At 30.4% G+C, this 20,488-nt stretch overlaps 1 protein-coding gene and 1 non-coding gene across 2 annotated transcripts in view; one reads left to right on the top strand and one right to left on the bottom strand.

The window, feature by feature from the left end:
* The window catches only part of LOC123305822 (serine-rich adhesin for platelets-like), a 233,997-nt gene that overhangs the window by 156,260 nt on the left and 57,249 nt on the right, over window positions 1–20,488 (top strand). Inside the window, exon 4 of the mRNA XM_044887655.1 lies at window positions 1,715–3,034. Coding sequence (XP_044743590.1) covers window positions 1,715–3,034 — 1,320 coding nt within the window. The remainder of the gene's footprint in view (window positions 1–1,714; window positions 3,035–20,488) is intronic.
* On the bottom strand, window positions 16,799–16,870 carry Trnat-ugu. The gene has a single exon. It is a non-coding gene; the product is annotated as a tRNA-Thr (tRNA).

Raw genomic sequence — 20,488 nt, 5'->3', positions numbered from 1 at the left:
TTGTTTTTAAGTACCTTCTTATGATAGATATAATATGATACTTGAGCACACACAGTCAAGGTCGAGCATGTCTTTTCGAACTGGTACTATATTGTTCTTGGCCTTGATCTTGAAAAATTTGCATGGCCATAACTAAGACTGCAAAACCGAGACTAATTTTGATCATCACTATCTTGTATATTGTTGTCTGTCCAGTATAATTAAAGGGAATTATTGAAAGAGTCAGAAAATCCAAATAAATCAATATGTATTATGTACTTTTTTTGGTTAAAACAATGTATTAACTATTCTTACATTGGTGTCTGTATATATGTGGATGGATGTGTTGTCCTGCGCGATATCTCAAGAATAGCAAATGATGTTGATATTAGCTTGACGTAAAAATGTGCTTTAAGAAACTCGGAAAAATGAGCCTTGAGTAAGTAAATAGAAAAGATGATTAACTGCAATAAAAATGCTAGTCTGCAAATTTGCTGTTTCAATTTAGATAATTCTTCCCGAGAAATTCCAAACTTTGTGTTTTGAATTTTCTGTAAACCTTATATTTGCACCAATTTAAGATACGTAGATATGTACCAAAGTCTCAAAAAGTCACGCCTCCTTAAGTTCTCAAAATAGATTCATGAATACTCAAAATTAATATATCCGTTGAAATATCAAAATCGTACATTCGTACTGAGAATATAAATATGAAAGCAGACAGCGTTTGTAACCACGCACTCAATACATATTGATTTCTTTTTAAATCTAAAACATTTTTTATTAAAAACTATTTTTTTATAAGAGGCTTATTTTTCATCTTCTTAAAATGAATATACAGAATTATTATTTGCTTATTTACTCACAGATCGTCGACGGAATATAGAAAATTTTCATTTGTCCTAATCCATTTGTTTTCAATGAAATGTAGGTATTACCTACATAGCTAAAATCGTTAAAAGCGCTTTTCGCTAATATTGGTATAACTTGTAGATACTCTAGATGCAAATAGAACAAGATACCAATCGAGTAATACCGCAAAAGTGTACTTTTCTACACTCTGTTAAATTTAAAAAACTGTTAGAGACCACTGAAGTTCATGTTTGTTGTCGCAACAGTATATTTTTTGCGACATAGTCAAATTACTATTCTAAGTAGAATTTTGTTTATACCTCAGAGCATTATACTACATTATAAATATAAACTTGTTGGATTCCCTTTTTCACTGAAACATCATAGTCATTGTCATCGTTAAAGAACTGAGACCTAAAAAAAAATCGACGACAAAAATACTTTTTAATCGCTATATAAAATAGTTATAATAACTTCTTATCTATACTTTAGCGAATATAGCCTGTAGCTCATCAAACGATTCTAGTTTTCAACTTACTTAGATATAATCTGAATCTTAATCTCACTGAGCAACAAATGACGTCAAATTACATAACTCCAGCGTTTATTTATTTTAATCTATTTGAAAATTATGCCACGCTAGACAATAATATTGAAACTACAAGTCACTATCTCCGATTGCATGCCAAAAAATAAGCTAATGTGCCGCAATAGTGCGCGATTTACTGTCATATTTCTTCAAAAAAATAATACTCAATGATACCTCTGGCTCGAATATCTCTTTTGAAACATAAAATGATATCTTGTTAACCAATTAAAATTCAATAGCTTTGTTTATTAAAATATTTTCTTAAAGTAAACATTCATTATCTTTTTGTTATAGATCCACAACCGCGATGGAATTATTTACGTGGCTCAAGTGAATCTCGCCCATTTAATAGTTTACCACGCGGTCAAGACGCAGATTCCTCACCATCGCCGTTTTCTTTATTGGCACCACCACATCAATCAACTTCAAGAACTTCGTTACCAAGATCTCCGGTATCAACATCGCCAATTCCATCACCTATTCCTTCCCCTTTACTACGAGAGCCTCCTTCATCACCTCAACCACAATTATCACCACGCTTATTATCACCGCGCAATCATTCACAAGAATTACGACGATCATATACGGATGGACAATCAATTTATGTTTCGCCACTGCTACGACAGAGATCACCAAAACGTGAGCCTTCTCCGGAGCTATTTATACGGCCAACAATTGAAGTGGATGATGTATTAAAGAAACCGCTAAAGTCACCGTCTTGCAGTAGTGGAGGCCGTACTCCACCAAGACGATCCCCATTACAAAAAGAATTTCCTAGAGAATTTTCAAATCGTTGTGGACGTATACTGCCTGATACATTAAACATATCACAATCGAAAATTGATAAACCCCCACGACGGATATCACCGTTAGCAAAAGCTTATTCAGAAGAACCAAAAATCGCACCAGAAAGCCCTCAACATAGACCCGAATTGAAATCATTCTCATCGCAAGGATCGCAAGATTTACCAAAACCGCCATCGAATTTACCTCCATCGAAATTTTTTCAAGAAATTGCAAAAAAAATGGCCACTGAAGCACAATCGAAAACAAAACCACCGCTTTCACCACATTTACAAAATTATAAACAGCGTACGAATGAATTTTTCGAATGTATTGATAGTGTACCAAAATTTGCACCACGACGATTAGGTGGTTCGACGACAAGTTTTGAAGAAGTTGTAAAAGCTGTTTTGGAACGAAAAGCCGCGCATGAGGAGAAAAGTGCATCGTTTGAGAAACACGTTTCGTTCGAAAGTAGTGACCCGACATCATCGCGAAAAAATTCGATGTTATACGAAAAAGATGACACAAAAATGAAATCCGAAAGTTATTTGTTAAAATCGAGTGATGTTCCAAGTACTCGAATTCATTCAAATACGCCGAACGAAACGAAAATCAAATCGTATTCAACTGATGATAAACGTTATCAACCGTTTAATACCTTATCGAATTTAAAAAGTGATTCTGATCCAAATACAACGGGGGCGCAGGAAGATTTGTCCGTTGGTGATGATGAAGGTGATGTCGAAGTTTTAAGTGGTACACTATTTAGAAAAGTTACAGTGAAAAGACGCCGTCAAGAAATGAAAAAAGCATCTGCTATAGATAATGGTAAGTTTTTTTTCTTTTTTTTATGCTAAAATCTGCTTAACTGAAACAATAGTAACAATACATTGACTTTTGTAAATAAATTATTTTGCACGGTGTTTCTTCTATTAATGGGTGATGTGAGCTTTTTTATTGTCTTAATTTAACTTTGGTACTAAAAGAATCATTTTTATTCCAATTCCTGTTACATGAGTACTACTGTAGGCAATGAAGCGATTAAAGTTGTAATTCTATGGAACAGTATGACTTTTTATGGAACCCGACTCTTCGTATGAGTGTGTAGAACGCACGCTTAGAAGTTCGCCCAAACAAAGCGAACAAAAATCATTTTGGGGTATTCTACGCATTTTTTTGTCTCATGACATATTTTCCTAAAACTCACCGTTTTAAAGATACAAAAAAAACAAAAAAACAAAACAAAACAAAACCTAATTTTGATTATGAACTTGCCATTTTTCAGCAAGAATCATATGATAATCGTCAATTTTGTTGATAACAAAATTTTAGCTTAAAAATGCGAATTTTTTTTTATAACGCTTATATTTTAACAATATAAAAAAACTAATTAATTTCGACAATATAAAAATTTTCATCAAAATTAGATTTTTTTTCAATAACTTGACATAAAATACTTAGAATACCCCAAAATAGTAAAAGCACAATTTCTAATCAATAACTTTGTTGTACGCAGTCATACAAACATTTTATACCTGGTCCCATAAAAAGTCATATTGTTCCATAGAATTGTATCCTTTTGACTTTTTTTCCGGCATTATTTCTTACAGTATACCAATTTCATGACTAATAAAACAGGAATTGATATAACAGTGAGTATCTCTCTAACTAATCCTTACTAATGATGATTACATTGTAGTCGATAATGGATATACATTTAAACTTATAACACAAAAATGATTTAGAAATTGGTAATCAGGGACTTGAAATTTTATTTTAAATATCTGAAGTTCCCATTATCTTCGATAGTTTAATATTTATCAGTTATTCTTGTACCCATTCAGGGCTTGTAAACATTTGTGAGCATGAGTACAGTCAAATAATAATGGAACCTGCTGGCGAAATTAAAAATAAAATAGTCACTTTAAACACGCCTTGACATCCGCGAAGTATCCAATAAGGTATCTTGCGTATTGAGAAACACTCATTGTTCGGGGACTTTATATATTTTTCGATCATCATAAACTCAGATTTTAAAAAAAAAAATTTACTTATTATTTATTAATAGCCACTACTAAAATGAATAAAAATAAATTGAATGTAAAGAAACAATTTTTAACGTATATGCAATTTTATAACAAGAATAAATCTAGTTTTGCGTATATTACATTACATAAGCTACCAATTTTATATATTACTTATTTAATACGAGCTAGAAATGAGTATTGTATTTACTTCTTGTGGTTTATTATAATGTTAAATGACATAGTAATAAACTTTTATAACCCATTATTTTAATATCTACTCTAAATTGATAATTTTTAATTCAGAAAACGAAAAAAATAAAAAAATATATTTGAGAAGTTTTTTAATAAATCGTTTAACTTATGCTAGACTATTTGATGTATTTTAGTTAAAACTAACGATCAAAAATCAGAAGTATACAGATATATTAAATTTAAAATGACTAAATTTAATATGAAACTGACCGCAATTTATTTATGTTAAGCACCTTTAGACTATGAATAATTCTAGATTAATTTTTTGAAATACAACTACAAACGTATTTTATGTAAACTAATAGTAAATATCCACATAAATTAAATCGCTGGTTAGAAGTAATAAAAAGACTTTTCAACAGAGTTTCCTTTTCCTACTATTATCTTAAACTAAAGTGAGATATTAATACTCTAGGAGCCAAGCTACTTATTTAGTATACAAAGGATGCCAACGGCTTCATCAAGTTTTCTTAAAACCTCTCTGAATTCATTTTTAGAACATGATAGCTAGCTCTAAAGTAATGTAAATAAAAAAATTGAATTTTCCCGGATTTTTTGGGCCATTTTAAACAAAAAAGGTACCTTTCTTCTTTTAATTGAATATATACTGTTCAGATTAAGCAAATTTAACAGGTTTATTTTAAATATCATGTGAAATATCTATTTTTGAGCAACTTTTATTATGTCAGAAAGTAACAGTGATGAATTAAAATTTTCCAGACAGTTATAGACTTTTGCAGAATTATTCCAAGCAGTTTTAGAACAGACATGGGCGCGTTATTTTAAGTCGAAGTCACCATTGTTATAAGCAGGCTTATAACAAATGCTTTATCCAAGCATTGCTCATAGAGGTGGAAGCGAGACGGGTATACGACTCTTCTACCTATTTCAGTTTCTCTTATAGTAATGAGGTAGGAAGAAAAAAAATGTTGTCGCTTTGCCTAATTCGTATTTTTTTTGTCACTGGTTAGGTTGTCACTGTTTTACTCGTATTTTAGATACAAAAGTATGAGGGACTTCTCAAAGCCATTTTGCCCATGCCTATTTTAGAATATTCTTAAATATTACAGATGATAGGCAATAATTTGGAATGTTTCAGGCTAACTTCTAGGAAGTATTTTTGTATATTTTAAATCCTCTTATCCAAACATAATAACACAATCTATTCTGAATAATGAGATAATTCTTGATAATTGATAATTCCAGCCACCGCTTCACGCTTTAGTTTTAGACAAATTAACCGGTATAATAATAAATTATTGTGTAAGATATTTCCAACGTTTTTCGCATTTAATTATAAACTTTTTAATTAATTTCATTTATGAATTAGAAGTAATAAATAGTTCAGTTTGTATTAAAATGTAGTCTTTCTTTAGTTATCTATCAACGTAACAACGTAACAACGTACAGACTACAGTCTAACTAACTAGACTAGACTCTATTTAGATTAAACTAGGTATCATCTAATTGTAAGTCCGTAGTATGTACATTGTACCTAGATGCCTATTTTATTTTTAATTATCTAAAATACGACACTGAGATATATATTTAAATTAATATAATACATAATTTTTATTAGTGGGGTCAATAAAGTATACTCAATGTCACAAAAAATGCTCGTTTTAAAACATTCTAAGTGTTACTATTATAACATAACATATGATGAGTACGCTTAGAATGTTTTAACTGTGGCACTTTTTTTGACAGTGAGTGTACTTTGCATCTTAAGGTATTTCCAGCATGAATTCACTTGTCGACAGATTTGGTCAATTTTTTTCATAGACTCATGTTAGCTGCGTATTCAAAGCATATAATACTCACTGTCCTCCCAGCTATTTTTTACGTTATTAAATTCTCTTGATATAATTGAAAATAAAAGTGGGAAAGTTAAAAAGAATGTTTTTGAATAAAATAATAAAAAAATTCTTTTCGATTTCGAGATATTAATTTTGACGTAAATTGGTCAAAATTGGGAACGTAGGCATAATTATCTCGTGTTTTAAACGGTCAAAATTTCTGAAACTTTGGAATTTAATATAAGCCCTATTAAGTTCTTAAATTTAATTTGTCGTTAAATTCTGTCCAAAAAAAATGTTACCATAGTTTTACCATAGAAACTGCAAATACCATGCTGGAAATACTTTAAGGCAGTTCACTCGTATTCGTTCACTAAATGGCCTGATTTACGGCTCTTAGAAACTCTGATACCTACATTCTTCCAAAAAAGTGCTTCGGAGATTTTGGATCCGACTATCAGCCAGATAGGTCTTCCTTAGCGATCGTTTATAATTTTGAGAATTTCACTATTAATTAATATAAGTTAAACTGAATTGTTTACAATTAGCAAAGCTGTAAAAATAAACTTTACTGCCATTTATCCAGTATTTGTTCTTTGACTTAAGTATTTGTGGAAATACTTACGTTTCATGTTCTATAATACAAAATTTAAAATTTTCCAAAATAAATCAAATTTCATATTACAAAGCATTGAACGGTACCTATACCTCTGTAAATGTTGAGAAAAAATCCTCAGAGGATAAATTGTAATAAAATTTATTTTAAACAACTTTGTTGATTATACAAAATGAAATTTGATTAATATTAATTGACAAATTCTCGAAATTAAAAACGGTATTTAACGAACACTCAATTTTCCATTCAATAACTAAAACCGTATCCCGTCAGACAAGAATTTTACTTTAGCACTTCAGGTCTATATGTGGATGTCAGCTTCGAAATTTTCAATTAGGTAAATGAAGTATATTCTAAGCAAAACTTTGACTGCAAAACATACAGAAAATCAAAGTGTTTTAATTTAATCTTACACACTTGGTAAACAAATAAATAAACGTTAACTTTGTATATGTACTGTCATTTTCTAAATAACTATACACCATATTATTACATTAAAGTATAATCAGTTGCCTATCATAGTTATAGAAATGTGCTCGTATTTTATACATGTTTATGAATTACATATCAAGGTATACTAACTAATTACATCACTATTTATCCATTAGGACTCAAATTAGGATAAAACTTTAGTGTCCATTTTCTCCTAAACTATAAACGATGAAACTGTTGAAAATTTCCAGGTTAGTAGTTTCAACTAGTGTTCTTGTGAAACATTCTCCTAAAACAAAAAAAAATCTAGAAATTTTCGAAAACCAAATCAAATGGACTGACATTCAACACTTTCCAAACAGAGTATTTCAACAGTTCACTCAGTCAATTGTTGTTTTCCCTTTTTTTTTGTAATGAACTGCAAATTTTATATTTTTTAAATTTCAGAACATTTGGTTCCCGCACCAAAAAGTTAAAACCTATGAAATTGAAAACAAAAGGAGGCATAAGTGAGGGCAACGGAAATGAAGGCTATAACGCAGTAGTTTTTGTTTTGAAAGTTGAAATAGCCCAACGAAGCGGGTGGGTAACTGTTAGTAACCAATAAAAAAACCAGTTAACTATTATGATGACATTCTTATGTTATCAGAATACTGATGTCGGAATACTATTTTATTTTATTTTGTTGAAGAATAAAATCGTGTTACATTCGAGAATGACTTTTTTCATCACAATTTTTTTGTGTTCTTATGAAAAATGATCCATCCATCTGATTTTTATGTATCAAAAATTACTATAATTTATTTGGCCCTATTACTGAAATCGAAAATACTTATATTTAATACATTTGAATACGAATCGTCATTCTGAAATACAAGTTACATTTTCTGAAATAAAACTTTCTAACTTGGTCTAACAACAATTTATGTACTCTGAAATAAAATTAATAAATTCCGAAATTAATGTGGAAAAAGTACAGTAAAAGGGAATTGATATTATTTTTAAATAAATGTTGACGCAGAAGAAATAACAAAAATGAATTTATTTATGTGTTATTTTTGTGGAAACTAAAAAGTTAAAGCTAATATTAGCAGAAAATACACAAAAAGAAAGTAGTTGTGAAAATTTTAACATGTGTACCTTGTATACCTGATGCATAGCTGTATGAAACTAACACCCCCAACTGCTAATTGGAAAAACTTTTTAATTTAAGAAAATAAAAATGGAAGTATTAAAATACTAAAATAATTCATTCCTATACAACAAATCCAGTGCCCATCAAAATGTGGTTTTAGCATTCTTATTATGTATTGCACATGGTAATGACAAAGACAAGCCGTGATGGGCAGCATACAGGCCCGTATTCAGAAACGGGGGTTCAGTGTTAAGTTCAACTGAAGTACCCATATTGAAGTTCCAGCAGACATTTTTACTAGTTTTGGCATGATTCAGTACGCACATATGAAGATATAACTTTCTTTAGAAGTTAATTCTGAATTTAGAAGTTGGATTGTTGTATACCAACTACAACTATTCTATATCTCGCATAACTTCAAAACCATTTGTAATGGAATGTTGAAATTTTGGAATTGGAGCTTTCGTAACATTAAGTTATAAATTTCGATTTTTTGTCCCAATTTCCTAGACCAATTTTTTGTATTTTATAAATACATATTTCGACTACGAAGTAGTCATCATCAGTATGAATTAGCTAATCGTAATTACTCTTATTGTGTATGTTACTGGTTGCTTTTTTGGTGGCGGACTGCATTTGTTGGAGTCCGCCACCATACAAATATTGAATTCATTTCAATTCATTCTCCAAAACTTGTTCTTTAACTCTAATATTTATAGGGAGATTTTAATGTTCATAATACAAAAATTTTATAACTTTATAAATTAAAATAATTTCAATTAGGAAAATCGATTACCTTCGATTGCAAAATGTCTGGAAAATTTCTTGTATTCAAAAATCATTCGCGCCAAATTATTTGTGCCTTAAAATAAGTCTTGTCAGCTAAAAGAGATTTCAAAAATATTGAATTTTTTTCAGTAAACTGGAAAAAATCTAATGTATTAATTTTAGGAGAATTTGGACAAATTGTTCAAAAAAAAAACGGAGTGCTTAGTTCACATACCTGTTGTTGTACCTTCTATACCTATTTATAGCTTACCTAAATGTTAAAATGTTAACTGAAAACAAACTTATTAAATAATAAAAGGTAAACCATTGAACATCAGAATGTTTGTTTGAGTGAGGGAAAACCTTTTCAAATCAATTGAACTAAAAATGGTGAAGGAAGGATAAAAATAAAATATTTTATCCTATTTACACATTATATAACGCATCTTTTAAAATTATATACCTACCATATTATTTGGCGCTATTATAAGTAAATCATTTTATATAGAAGCCTTTATTGTTTACGTCAACTTACAAAAACAAAATTATACATTTCTTACTCAGAAAGAGAATCACTTTTGGAAATGATAAGGAAAAGTATTGTACCTAGAATCAAAATTTACATTATGTAAATTTAAATACCATGCATTAAAATATCAAAATGAAAAATGTCTGCGTTAATAACACTGTTATTAACGCAGACATTATGTTTTTTTTTTAAGAATTTAAATAGTAAGCAACTGTCGATAAAAAGGTGTGAATCATGGTACATGATGTGTGAACCGTGGTACAATGTCATAATGTACCATAGTTCAAATCTAATGTATCTGAAATTTAGAATCACCCATACTGATTGTAATCGTTACAACCCCCCCCCCTATCCAATATTAAATCGTTACATTTCATTCTAGGGTACAATTTCATGGAATGTATGTGATTAAAACATTGAAAACCCTACAAGTTTCTCTTACCGGAGTTCGAATACTCCGAGCGTCCAGCAATAGTTTCAAGGGGTGAATGAGCCTTTTTCCTACATACACTCCGCTTACCGATATTTATAAACCCATTAAAACTATATAATTGTAATGTTTTATGCATAAATATCTCCATATATTAATTATTATTGATATTGTTAGATTCGAAATACATTACCACTAAGATAACTACCATCTTCAATAACTTACTCAAAAATAAGTATAGGTAATGATTAACGTTTAGTATGATTTACAAAAACAATATGCAATGGTCATCTTGTAAATTGACAGTCGGAAGAATCAAAATTTTTTCGCAAAATGTTTTTAGTTTATTCGTAAACAAAACCACATTTACGATCAGTCTTCAGGCTACCTACATTAGCGTAGAATACTCTCATTACAAATTAATAAAAATGATTGTACTCTAGGTATTTCAACTTACCCTATAATAGTAAAGAGCAATATCTGTATAGAAACTTAAAAAGGATTGTACTCTAGGTACTACATCTTACCATATTATGTTTTCCCTTAGCTAATTTTACAGTATGTTCAATGGAAATTGGAGCAATAAAAAAATGTTGCAATGAAAACTGTCAGAAATTTTTACTTTATGTTTATACAGGACACGTTCAAGTATTTGCACCTTGTTAGCATGCTGTTATTTCAGTGTTTTCAGTGTTTAAGCGATATCGTTGAAAAAACTACTTATCTTAAAAATTATTTATAACGTGAATTCATCCGAATGAACGTCATCCTGTATTTGCATTTTTGAAACTGCATCAAAATGTGATCGGACACAATTTCTAGATAGATACCCTTATTAAAATTCTAAACTTGTTTTAAAAATAAATTTTTAAATGTTCACCAAATGTTTTACAATGAATTGTAACTCAGCATGTACTTATCCTGTATAGATAATGATTCTCAATATCCATGTCCAACGCATATCGCATTCATCCAATGGTCTGGAAATTTTTTAACACATGATTAAACTGTAAAGTACGCTATTTAAACTTTTATATGAAAAAATAATAATTATTATACATTATCCTTACTTAAATAGGGCGTTGTTTTGTTAAAGGGGTCACTAGACTTCAATTATCCTGTGGAAGCATTTAGCATTATCTTGTGTATGTACTTAGTAATCTATAGTTTAATCAAATATTGATTGGATGTACCTGATTTAATTATCAACGGTAATTATTATTATTGGATGTGAGCTTAAAAGCTTGCATTCAACAAATTGGTACTCTTAGATCGAATATATGCTCAACATATTACGCCAATTAAGTAATTTAATTTAAAAGATATTACTTATGCGTCATGAAAACTGAAATATAGAAATCCCCTGGTGATCAGGCTTATGGGAATAAAAAAGCATCGGCAATTTTGATATTTTTTGATGTGTATAGATAGACAAACAGACTACTAAAAAATAGAAAATAATTTGTATATAACTCTTATGCACGACTATTTTTAAAATCTTGAGGCGTTCTGGATCATTTTTGGGATTTTCAATTGGTAAAATAGACAGGTATGACTGATTCATAAAAGCTTGTCCCTAAAAAAGTATTTTTCTTCGAATACAAATATTTAACCCGACTCGAGCTGGACGTGAGAAGACTGTTTTGCTATTTTTAAAATTACCCGCGAAAATTATGGTATGGTAACTGAAATATCTTGATTGACAATATTTTATAATATTTGTAAAATTATAATAAATACGACGCCAGTGAATTGTCGTGGATTATTGCACTTGCTGCCATCTTACGATGTTTCTATCAACTGCTAAAATACATACTGGTTTCTGTCTAAGATGAGTAAAGAAGTAGTTTTATGTATGGCGATTGGGAATGGTCTGCGCTTAATGTTTTAATTTTTTTTATTGTAATGCGATTTGCTTGCATAAGATAATGAAAAAGGTATTTAAACTTGATAGAAGTACAGAAATACAAAGTGTTTAAAAACTAGAAATACTGAGTGTTTAAAAATTCGGGATAATGTTATTTCAACTAATAATAGAAGAAAGCATTGACGTAGCTCGAAGAGGGTTAGAAAGGGTGAAGCCTGCTCTACACAATTAATTGCCCATTCTAGAAAAATTGAAAGTTTTATAAAAATATGTAGTTTTCATTCGTTTGTGTGTGTTTCATAGCAGAGATAAGAACTCATTCAGATAAGAGCTGATAGTTCATTTCCACCCAATTGAAACTATTCACTGTAAACCCAGTCTGGTGTATTTATGTGAATGTGTGCGAATTTTCGTAACAAATTTTTTCCAAATATTCTCTTTTTGTCTTGAACAACTCTTTTAAAAAGCTATTGTAAGATCTTGTTCGAATCCGGTGACCCGGGTTCGATTCCTGATCGATGCATCAATTTTTAAGCTTTTGTTCTTAAAAATGAATGCTGATATCTGAAATATGAAATAAAAACCAAAGAATACTTTTAGAAATTTTATACTGTAATATTCTGGAGTACAAACAACAAGCGTTGCTTGGGTAATATTTGTTTATAAAGCAAAGGCGTCTCTATCGTATGTCCCATATTCGATGGAAACGCAATTACAATTTGCTTACACCATCACTAAGGGGGTTGCTTGAGTGGTATTATCGTTAAACGATACATATTATGATACTCTTTATCTCATAAAAATGCCAGCCTTTTATCTTTGATCGCTTGGAAGTAATTTTAAGATGGCGGAATTTTTTTCCCATCACAGCATTTAACAAGTGAAAACAAACAATTGACTTGAAGAGTTGAAGAGTTAATTGTTGAAATACTATGTATAAACATTGTTGATTACGAAAACGTTTGTTTTTTACGCCATGTAAATAAAGAAAGATATCCACTCTTAGATAGCCACACACATGTATTCCCATATAATACATACTAAAAAATTTGCACCTAATTTGCGCCCTCGCGGGTAAACAGTGATGTTTACGAAAATATATTTCAAACAAAAGTTGTTTATTTTTTTATAAGACACATTTTTTACATTTAAACTTTTGTTCTATCTCTAACGGTTTACAAAATGGGTCCTACGGTCGCAAGATCCAATTGACCTAGGTTGCGAATTTACGAACTCAACCTTATTTTTTACGTCCTTAGAACGCTATAAAAATTTCAATTTGATATCTCTTTTTGTTTTTGAGTGATCATGTTGACAGACAGGCGAACAGACAACCGAAAACGGACTAATTAGGTGATTTTATGAACACACAGGTGATTAACACCCACACCTCTTCTGGTGTGGACGTTAATCACCTTGGATTCTAGGTATCTCAAGGAATAATTTGAGGAAAAAATTCGAAAGAGATGCAATTCTGAAAATCGGCCTTTGTGATGATACTAGATGATAATTAAGTTTGTTTATCTCACGTGTTATTAAGATAATTTGACCTCAATATAAAAGGTGTAACAATGAAAAATAATAATATAAAATTTTAATTTCATTTTCAATAAGGATTTCACAACCATAATAAACTGATGTGCATGATTGTCAGTTAATCAGTCACAAACATACATACACACACACACACACACACACACAGTCACACACCCACCATAGTCAATGAAATATGTTATAATATTCCACAAAGTTATAAAGTTTTATAATCATGTATTGTTTTGTACAAGAATAAAATAAAAGTAATAATAATCACTTTCTTTTTACAAATCATGTGAAGATGAAGATGGTAAAGTCACAATCAAATAGTGATTATTAGATTCTGTTCTTTGTGTATATCGTACGAATCACGCCTACAGTTCCATATAACACCAACCAACAACATTTTTATATAAAGTCTCATTTACAATCACACAAATGTTCATACACAACAAAAATTTAATCCCTTAGAATCTTTCGATTTGGCTTCATCGGGGTGCATTTTATATATTTTCTGAACAATACTAGTGTAAGCCCTGAATGGGTTTCATGTGCTTTTTCTGGTGTCACTGAACAAGAAGTGTATTTCGACCTATTTTGACTCGCAGAATCTTAATTTTCAACTTGCAAATCACTCAAAGTGTAGAGAAATTAGTTACAAACAAATTAATTGTTTATGCGACCATAGCTCCTAAACTATTGATTTACCTAAACAATGAAAAAAACAAAAATATCTTTTTTTTTATTCGTTTTGATACGAGCAATAGCACCGGAGATATGGTTAAAATAGTAAAAAATAACGATATTGCACAAGGTCGGCGCAAAGTGCTCGCACTATAACGTCCGTAGATTGGGCAATAATTAATATTTTTGTACTTTTAAGGTACTTATTTTAAAAGATAAAAGCTATAGCTATGCTCATGTACTTATGTTAATATTTCCTCAAAAGTGCACCTACGATTTAGTGGAGATTCATGTTATAAGCTCAATCGCATAAGCATATTATTATGATCTTTTGAGTAAAATCGGAAGCTATTTTTTTTTTTTTAGATTCTTTGAAAATAGTTTTTTTTAATGTAATTAATTTTATTAAGCCAGACTCCCAATAAAAACTTTTCACAAATTTTTTGGAAACTATTATGATGTGGAAAAATACACAGATACATTATTGCAGGCCTTGGCTCTATTAGTGTCCTGAAAAAAGTGTACGATTATGAGAATTTTCGTAGAGAAGAAGGTGTTAAATAAGATCTGGACAACATCCTCACAAACTGACATCTCTTATCAAATGATTTTGACAAAATGTGTACTGAGTCTTTTTCAATAATCATGGTGTCGGCAAATATAGCTATAGATTATACCGCTTTAATTATATTAAAAAAAAGCTGCATTAAATTCGCACATGTAACTAATACTTATATTCAGACGCACAAAGCCTTCGAAATCATGTAACCCCTCATTTTTATTGGGGGGGGGGGGTAATAAAACAATGATGATGCAATTAAATATCCCTCATAAATTCATAAAAGCGTGACACATAACGACCTGTTCGTTATAAAAACAAAATAAACGTAGGTATAAGGCACGTCGCGTCGCGTCATTGCTCCAATGTCCAACTATAAAATGACAGCTGTGCTGTATTTTGTAATAATAATAATATTTTTAATGTTAAAAACAATTGAGTTATACTCTAGGCGCGGGTGGACCATTAATTTGATAAATCTGATCAATGCCTTCTAGCCAATCTATCTTCTATATATATATATATAAACGATTTACCACTGACTGACTCATCACGAAATCTCCGAAACTACTGGTCCGATTAACTTCAAATTTCGCTTACCTACCTCTTTCGTGACATAGACGTTCGCCAAGAACGGATTTTACGGAATTCCGAACGGAAACGGAAAAATAACGGGAACGCATACCAATACACGGTACCTCATGGATGATGTGGAAATCTGTGTATTCACTGCCTAGCAGTATAATTTCCTAGCCGGGTTTAATTCCCGACTATTGTGTAATTTTTTCGTTTTTCTCTATTTTTTGAATGAAAATACGTAATGTGCGTCAATTCATTGAAGAGTAGGTATAGTTTCGCCCTCCTATGTTAAGTGGTATAATATATTAATATTGCAACAGCTGTTAAAAATATCATATATTCGACTTTGACTTATATATAAATTTTACACACAAAATTGAAACACATATACATTTGATTTAATAATAAAGGTATGCTGTAAAATACGACCACAGCTAAAGGAGGCTTAAAAATTCAGCCAGGAACCAGACACTCGTAATACATAGTCTCGAAAAAACTCAAAAATCAATGGTCTCCCGGGACAAATATAACCTGCATACGAATTTGCTGGGCAGTGCCTGGAGTAAATGCCAAAGAGGTACCAATTGTTTTTATAATAGTAATGGGGTTTTACCTCCGTTTCTCTGACATATACATCTATAACAGAGGCCACCTACATCATTATTTTTTAATATTTATTTATTAAACTTCATCTGTAAATATTTAAATTTATGATGTGAATTGAGTCGGTTACTTCGTTCTTATCCAAGCGACGACACTGTGATCAATTTTAACGCCTTTTTATTTTCATTTTTAATTGAAGTTATATCTACACTTTTCCAAACAAATTTTAAGACATAATCAATGCTCCTAAATTTGGCTAAAAACGGCTTTAATATGGACATACTTAAAAAAAAAGCTCAAAAATTCAAGCTGGAATACAAACTCCTGAACTACACCTCAAGAAACGTAAATATAAATGGTCTAACCAAGTCAAGTATGACTTGCATACGGATTTTATGTATAGCGCCTGGAGTATTAAAAATGTGTACACCGGCAAATATCACCATAAACAGTCCATGATATTGTGTGACTGTATGCTTATAGTCGACTTATGTATAGTTACGGGTTCTGTTCGAAGTTGAACGTGCAAAACTGAGATACGGTTTTTACATTGCTCACACTATTCAAAGAGGCCTTCGATAAATGCTAAAATATTTACTACCGGTCCAAGACAAGGAGTTATTTACCGGCGTCAGCAGTATTACGAAAACGTCTTTCGGCATGCGCTGTCAAATTTTGTACATGTATTTTCTCTTATCCCAACCGAAACTTCATAAAATGAATTCTTTGATACATGTCAAGTTTTGCTAGATTTCTTTAAATAATAAATTTAAAAAACTTGCCCCCTGTGAGAATCGAACTCACGACCCCTGGTTTACAAGACCAGTGCTCTGCCTCTGAGCTAAGGAGGCGTTGAACAAGAGGTTACAATTTGGTTTTTTTGTTGTTGACAAATAAGCTACTTAATTTCTATTTTTCTAAACTTGAAAGTTTAAGGAGTATGTTTAAAATTTACAGAACTTCGAATAGCTTTTACTTACCTTTAACCAGAGATGCAATTCACCCCACGGTTTTTGTTATATCAATCCCGATTAGTGTCTGCAGTACTATTGTTTCTTTAAAAACATGATAATATAAGTTGATCTATTGGACTTAATATTGAACAAGTGAAAGCAAACAATTGACTGAGTTAATTTTAAAATACCATGTATCGACAGTGTTGATTACTCTGTCACATTACACATACATACATGTCACACATGTATAACTGATATTCCCATATAATACATACTATAAAATTTGCGCTCTCACGGGTAAACAGTGAAGTTTACGAAAAAATGTTTCAAACAAAAGTTGTTTATTTTTCTATAAGAAACAATTTTTACATTTAAACTTTTGTTCTATCTCTAATAGTTGGATCCTTAGGACCCAAGACCCAATTGACCTATGTTGCTCATTTACGAACTCGACCTCACTTTATTTCTCTTTTCGTTTTTGAGTAATCGTGATGACAGACGGATAGACGACAGACAACAGACAGACAGACAGACAACAGATAATGGACTAATTAGGTGATTTTATGAACACTTATACCAAAATTTTGTTCCTAGTGTCAATATTTTTAAGCGTTACAAATTTGGGACTAAACTTAGTATACCTTTGTATATTTCATATACATGGTACAAAAACAAGCCTGTCTCACAAATAAAACGAAAATTCAAAGTAGTGAAAAATAATATTTTGTTTCATTCATAATTGTTTATTTACAAAAAATAACTAGTTTTAGAAAACATTAACTTTTGAGTTTTTTAATTTGATACGTTAATAAACTTTAATAAATGTTAAAATGACATTGGAAACAATGCTGATTGTCGCTGAATCACTTCGGATCAAATAGAGATTTTTTTTATTACAAAATTTATTGTGTCAAAATTTATTTATCAATTTATAATACCAATTATATTTTTTCAATTCTTTAAGTTTTTAACTGAATAACTATGATCTCATTACGCCCACTTTTTCGGTCATATTGTCTCTTTCATTAGAGCTAGCGGGTTGTATAACCACTCATTTTACTGAAGAGACCTTAACAAATAAGACTAAATCATTATGCCCAGAAAAGATATTTGGGAAATTCGAAATGATCATGGTTCGGAATTTCATCTTAAAGTTTCTAACAGAAAGAGGAGTATGAAAGCGCAATATTTAAAAAAATTGGCTTCGTTGCATTCCTTTCCTACGTTATCCTACGTTATTTTATACATATCAAGAAATTTCGAAAACTACAGGACAACAACAAGAACAATCTGTTCTTTATTATAAATTCAATGTTTGTTTGGAGTTTTTACGATGCAACAATTTGGTTTTTTGTATCGATTCTCCTCAATTTAATTAGTATCGTACGGATTTTAATGCAAAAGCCCAAGTGGAAAGAAATTCAAGGCAGAGTGGGTGATAAATTCTTGCATTATTTATCAAAGTACCTACTGAACCATTTTCTGTTTCGTATTGATATATAGACATACTCGAAAAATCGTGTGAGCATGATGACGTAATATTCGAGTTATCTATCTGAAAAAATGCAGCATGGAATTTTTCGGACTCTATGACCACTTGATAACATTAATAATTACTAAACCATAAAATATGTTGTCCGTCAAAAATTCTGCACCAATGATCTTGTATAGCACCTCGAACATGCCGTATTTGTATTTTTATTTTGAAATACGTACATGGTTCACTTTTGCTGAACTGTTTAATAATTATTAATGTTATCAAGTGGCCATAGTGTCCGACAAATTCCCTGTTGGATTTTCAAAACGATAACTCAAATATGACGTCATCATGCTCATTTTAAAACGCAACTTTTTCGAAAGAAATCGTAGATGCAAGTTTGCAAGTCCACTCTCCAAGAGGAAGGTCTCAAGTTTCAAGTATGTATTCGTTATTTAAAAAAACCGTGGTGTCCCAAAAAACGTTGTAAATAGGTATAATAAAAGTCCGTTGGAGCTAATAAACAATTAGAATTAGGTAAATCGACACATTTTTTGCACTTTTTTGAGGAAATTCACATAATGTAACCTAATTACCGGACGTAAAATAAATTATTAAATGACATTAATATATCACGCTGTATAATTTCTACCTACAATAAAAAACAACACATTTATGTAAAATATTATGTCTACTTTTACATTGAAATGTGGGAAGTAACCTCACTTTTTTTAAATATATTTTAATACAACAAAAACCCTCATATTATTATTATTATTTATAAAATAGTAAACCACTGGTTGCTTTTGCTTTAGGATTATTTACATGTACAAATACCGGAGTGTTAAAAATATTATAAACTACCTATATTATAAAATACAAGCAATACTTAGCGAACAAAATAATAGCGATAGAATTTGTCATCTAAACCATAAAAAAGTTTATTTTAATTTTTATATGTCATTAAAATCGTAACATTCTAAATAACAATTTTCTTATTACGATGTTATTATGTATATTACATGTGATGAGTACACATAGAATGTTTCAACTTGTGCGATGACATAGAGTATACATTGTCATATTCTCTAAGTAATGGAAATATCATTTGCTTGCCCTAACGACTTAAAAACTCAAAAGTCGCTCTATCACACAATAATTAAAGAGTTACATAAACGTCTTTCGTCCTTTTAATTATTCACCTGCTGTTATTGGAAATTGTTGGAAATTAAAAGGTATTTTTATAAATATAAAAGCTAATAAAAATTTGTCTCCTATAAAAATCGAGCTCATGTCCACTGCTTTAAAAGACCAGTGGTTTTCCTCTGAGACGTGAAAATGATTAATCAACAATTTTGTTTGTCCTGGGTAACATAGATTTATCAACGCTCTAATAAGTTATAGCCCACAGTACAATTTCCTTTTTCGTAATTAGTTACGTAACTGAAACATTTTTAATTTGGGGTAAATTTTAGAAAATATGAATATTTTGTAAAATTCCTTAAATCTTAAAAGCGATATTTAACCAGGAATGATCGTTAACATATAAATTTCATCAGTAAAAACCTAAACCGTTTAAATTTAAATAATTTGGATTCTGTATCGGCTCATTTTTTTAAGGAATTATATATCACTAGTTCGATTTACATCTAGGCATATAAATATAACGAGTATGACAGAATACATGCGTTAAGCAATGCATCTAAGAGAGAGGTATTATATACATGTGTTGACTCCCACTCTTTGCAGGCATACAACAGAAGAACTGTTGTATAGCTTAAAAGACATCGAAACCACGATACAAATAACTTTTGCAATTTCATATAACATCTATAATACCTCTTTCTTAGATGCATTGCTTAACGCATGTACCCTGTCATACTCGTGATAGTTGTTTGCCTAGATGTAAATGGAACTAGTGGTATACTATCAAAATTAACTGTATTCGTCCACGTAGTTACCAAAATTATAAATAAAATTACAATATTTCACTTGGAATGACATTTTTAGTGAAATTTTAAGATTCTGTAAAACAG

Source organism: Chrysoperla carnea, chromosome 1, assembly GCF_905475395.1.
Source record: "Chrysoperla carnea chromosome 1, inChrCarn1.1, whole genome shotgun sequence".
Taxonomy (NCBI): domain Eukaryota; kingdom Metazoa; phylum Arthropoda; class Insecta; order Neuroptera; family Chrysopidae; genus Chrysoperla; species Chrysoperla carnea.
This window is presented reverse-complemented; position numbering and strand designations above follow the sequence as displayed.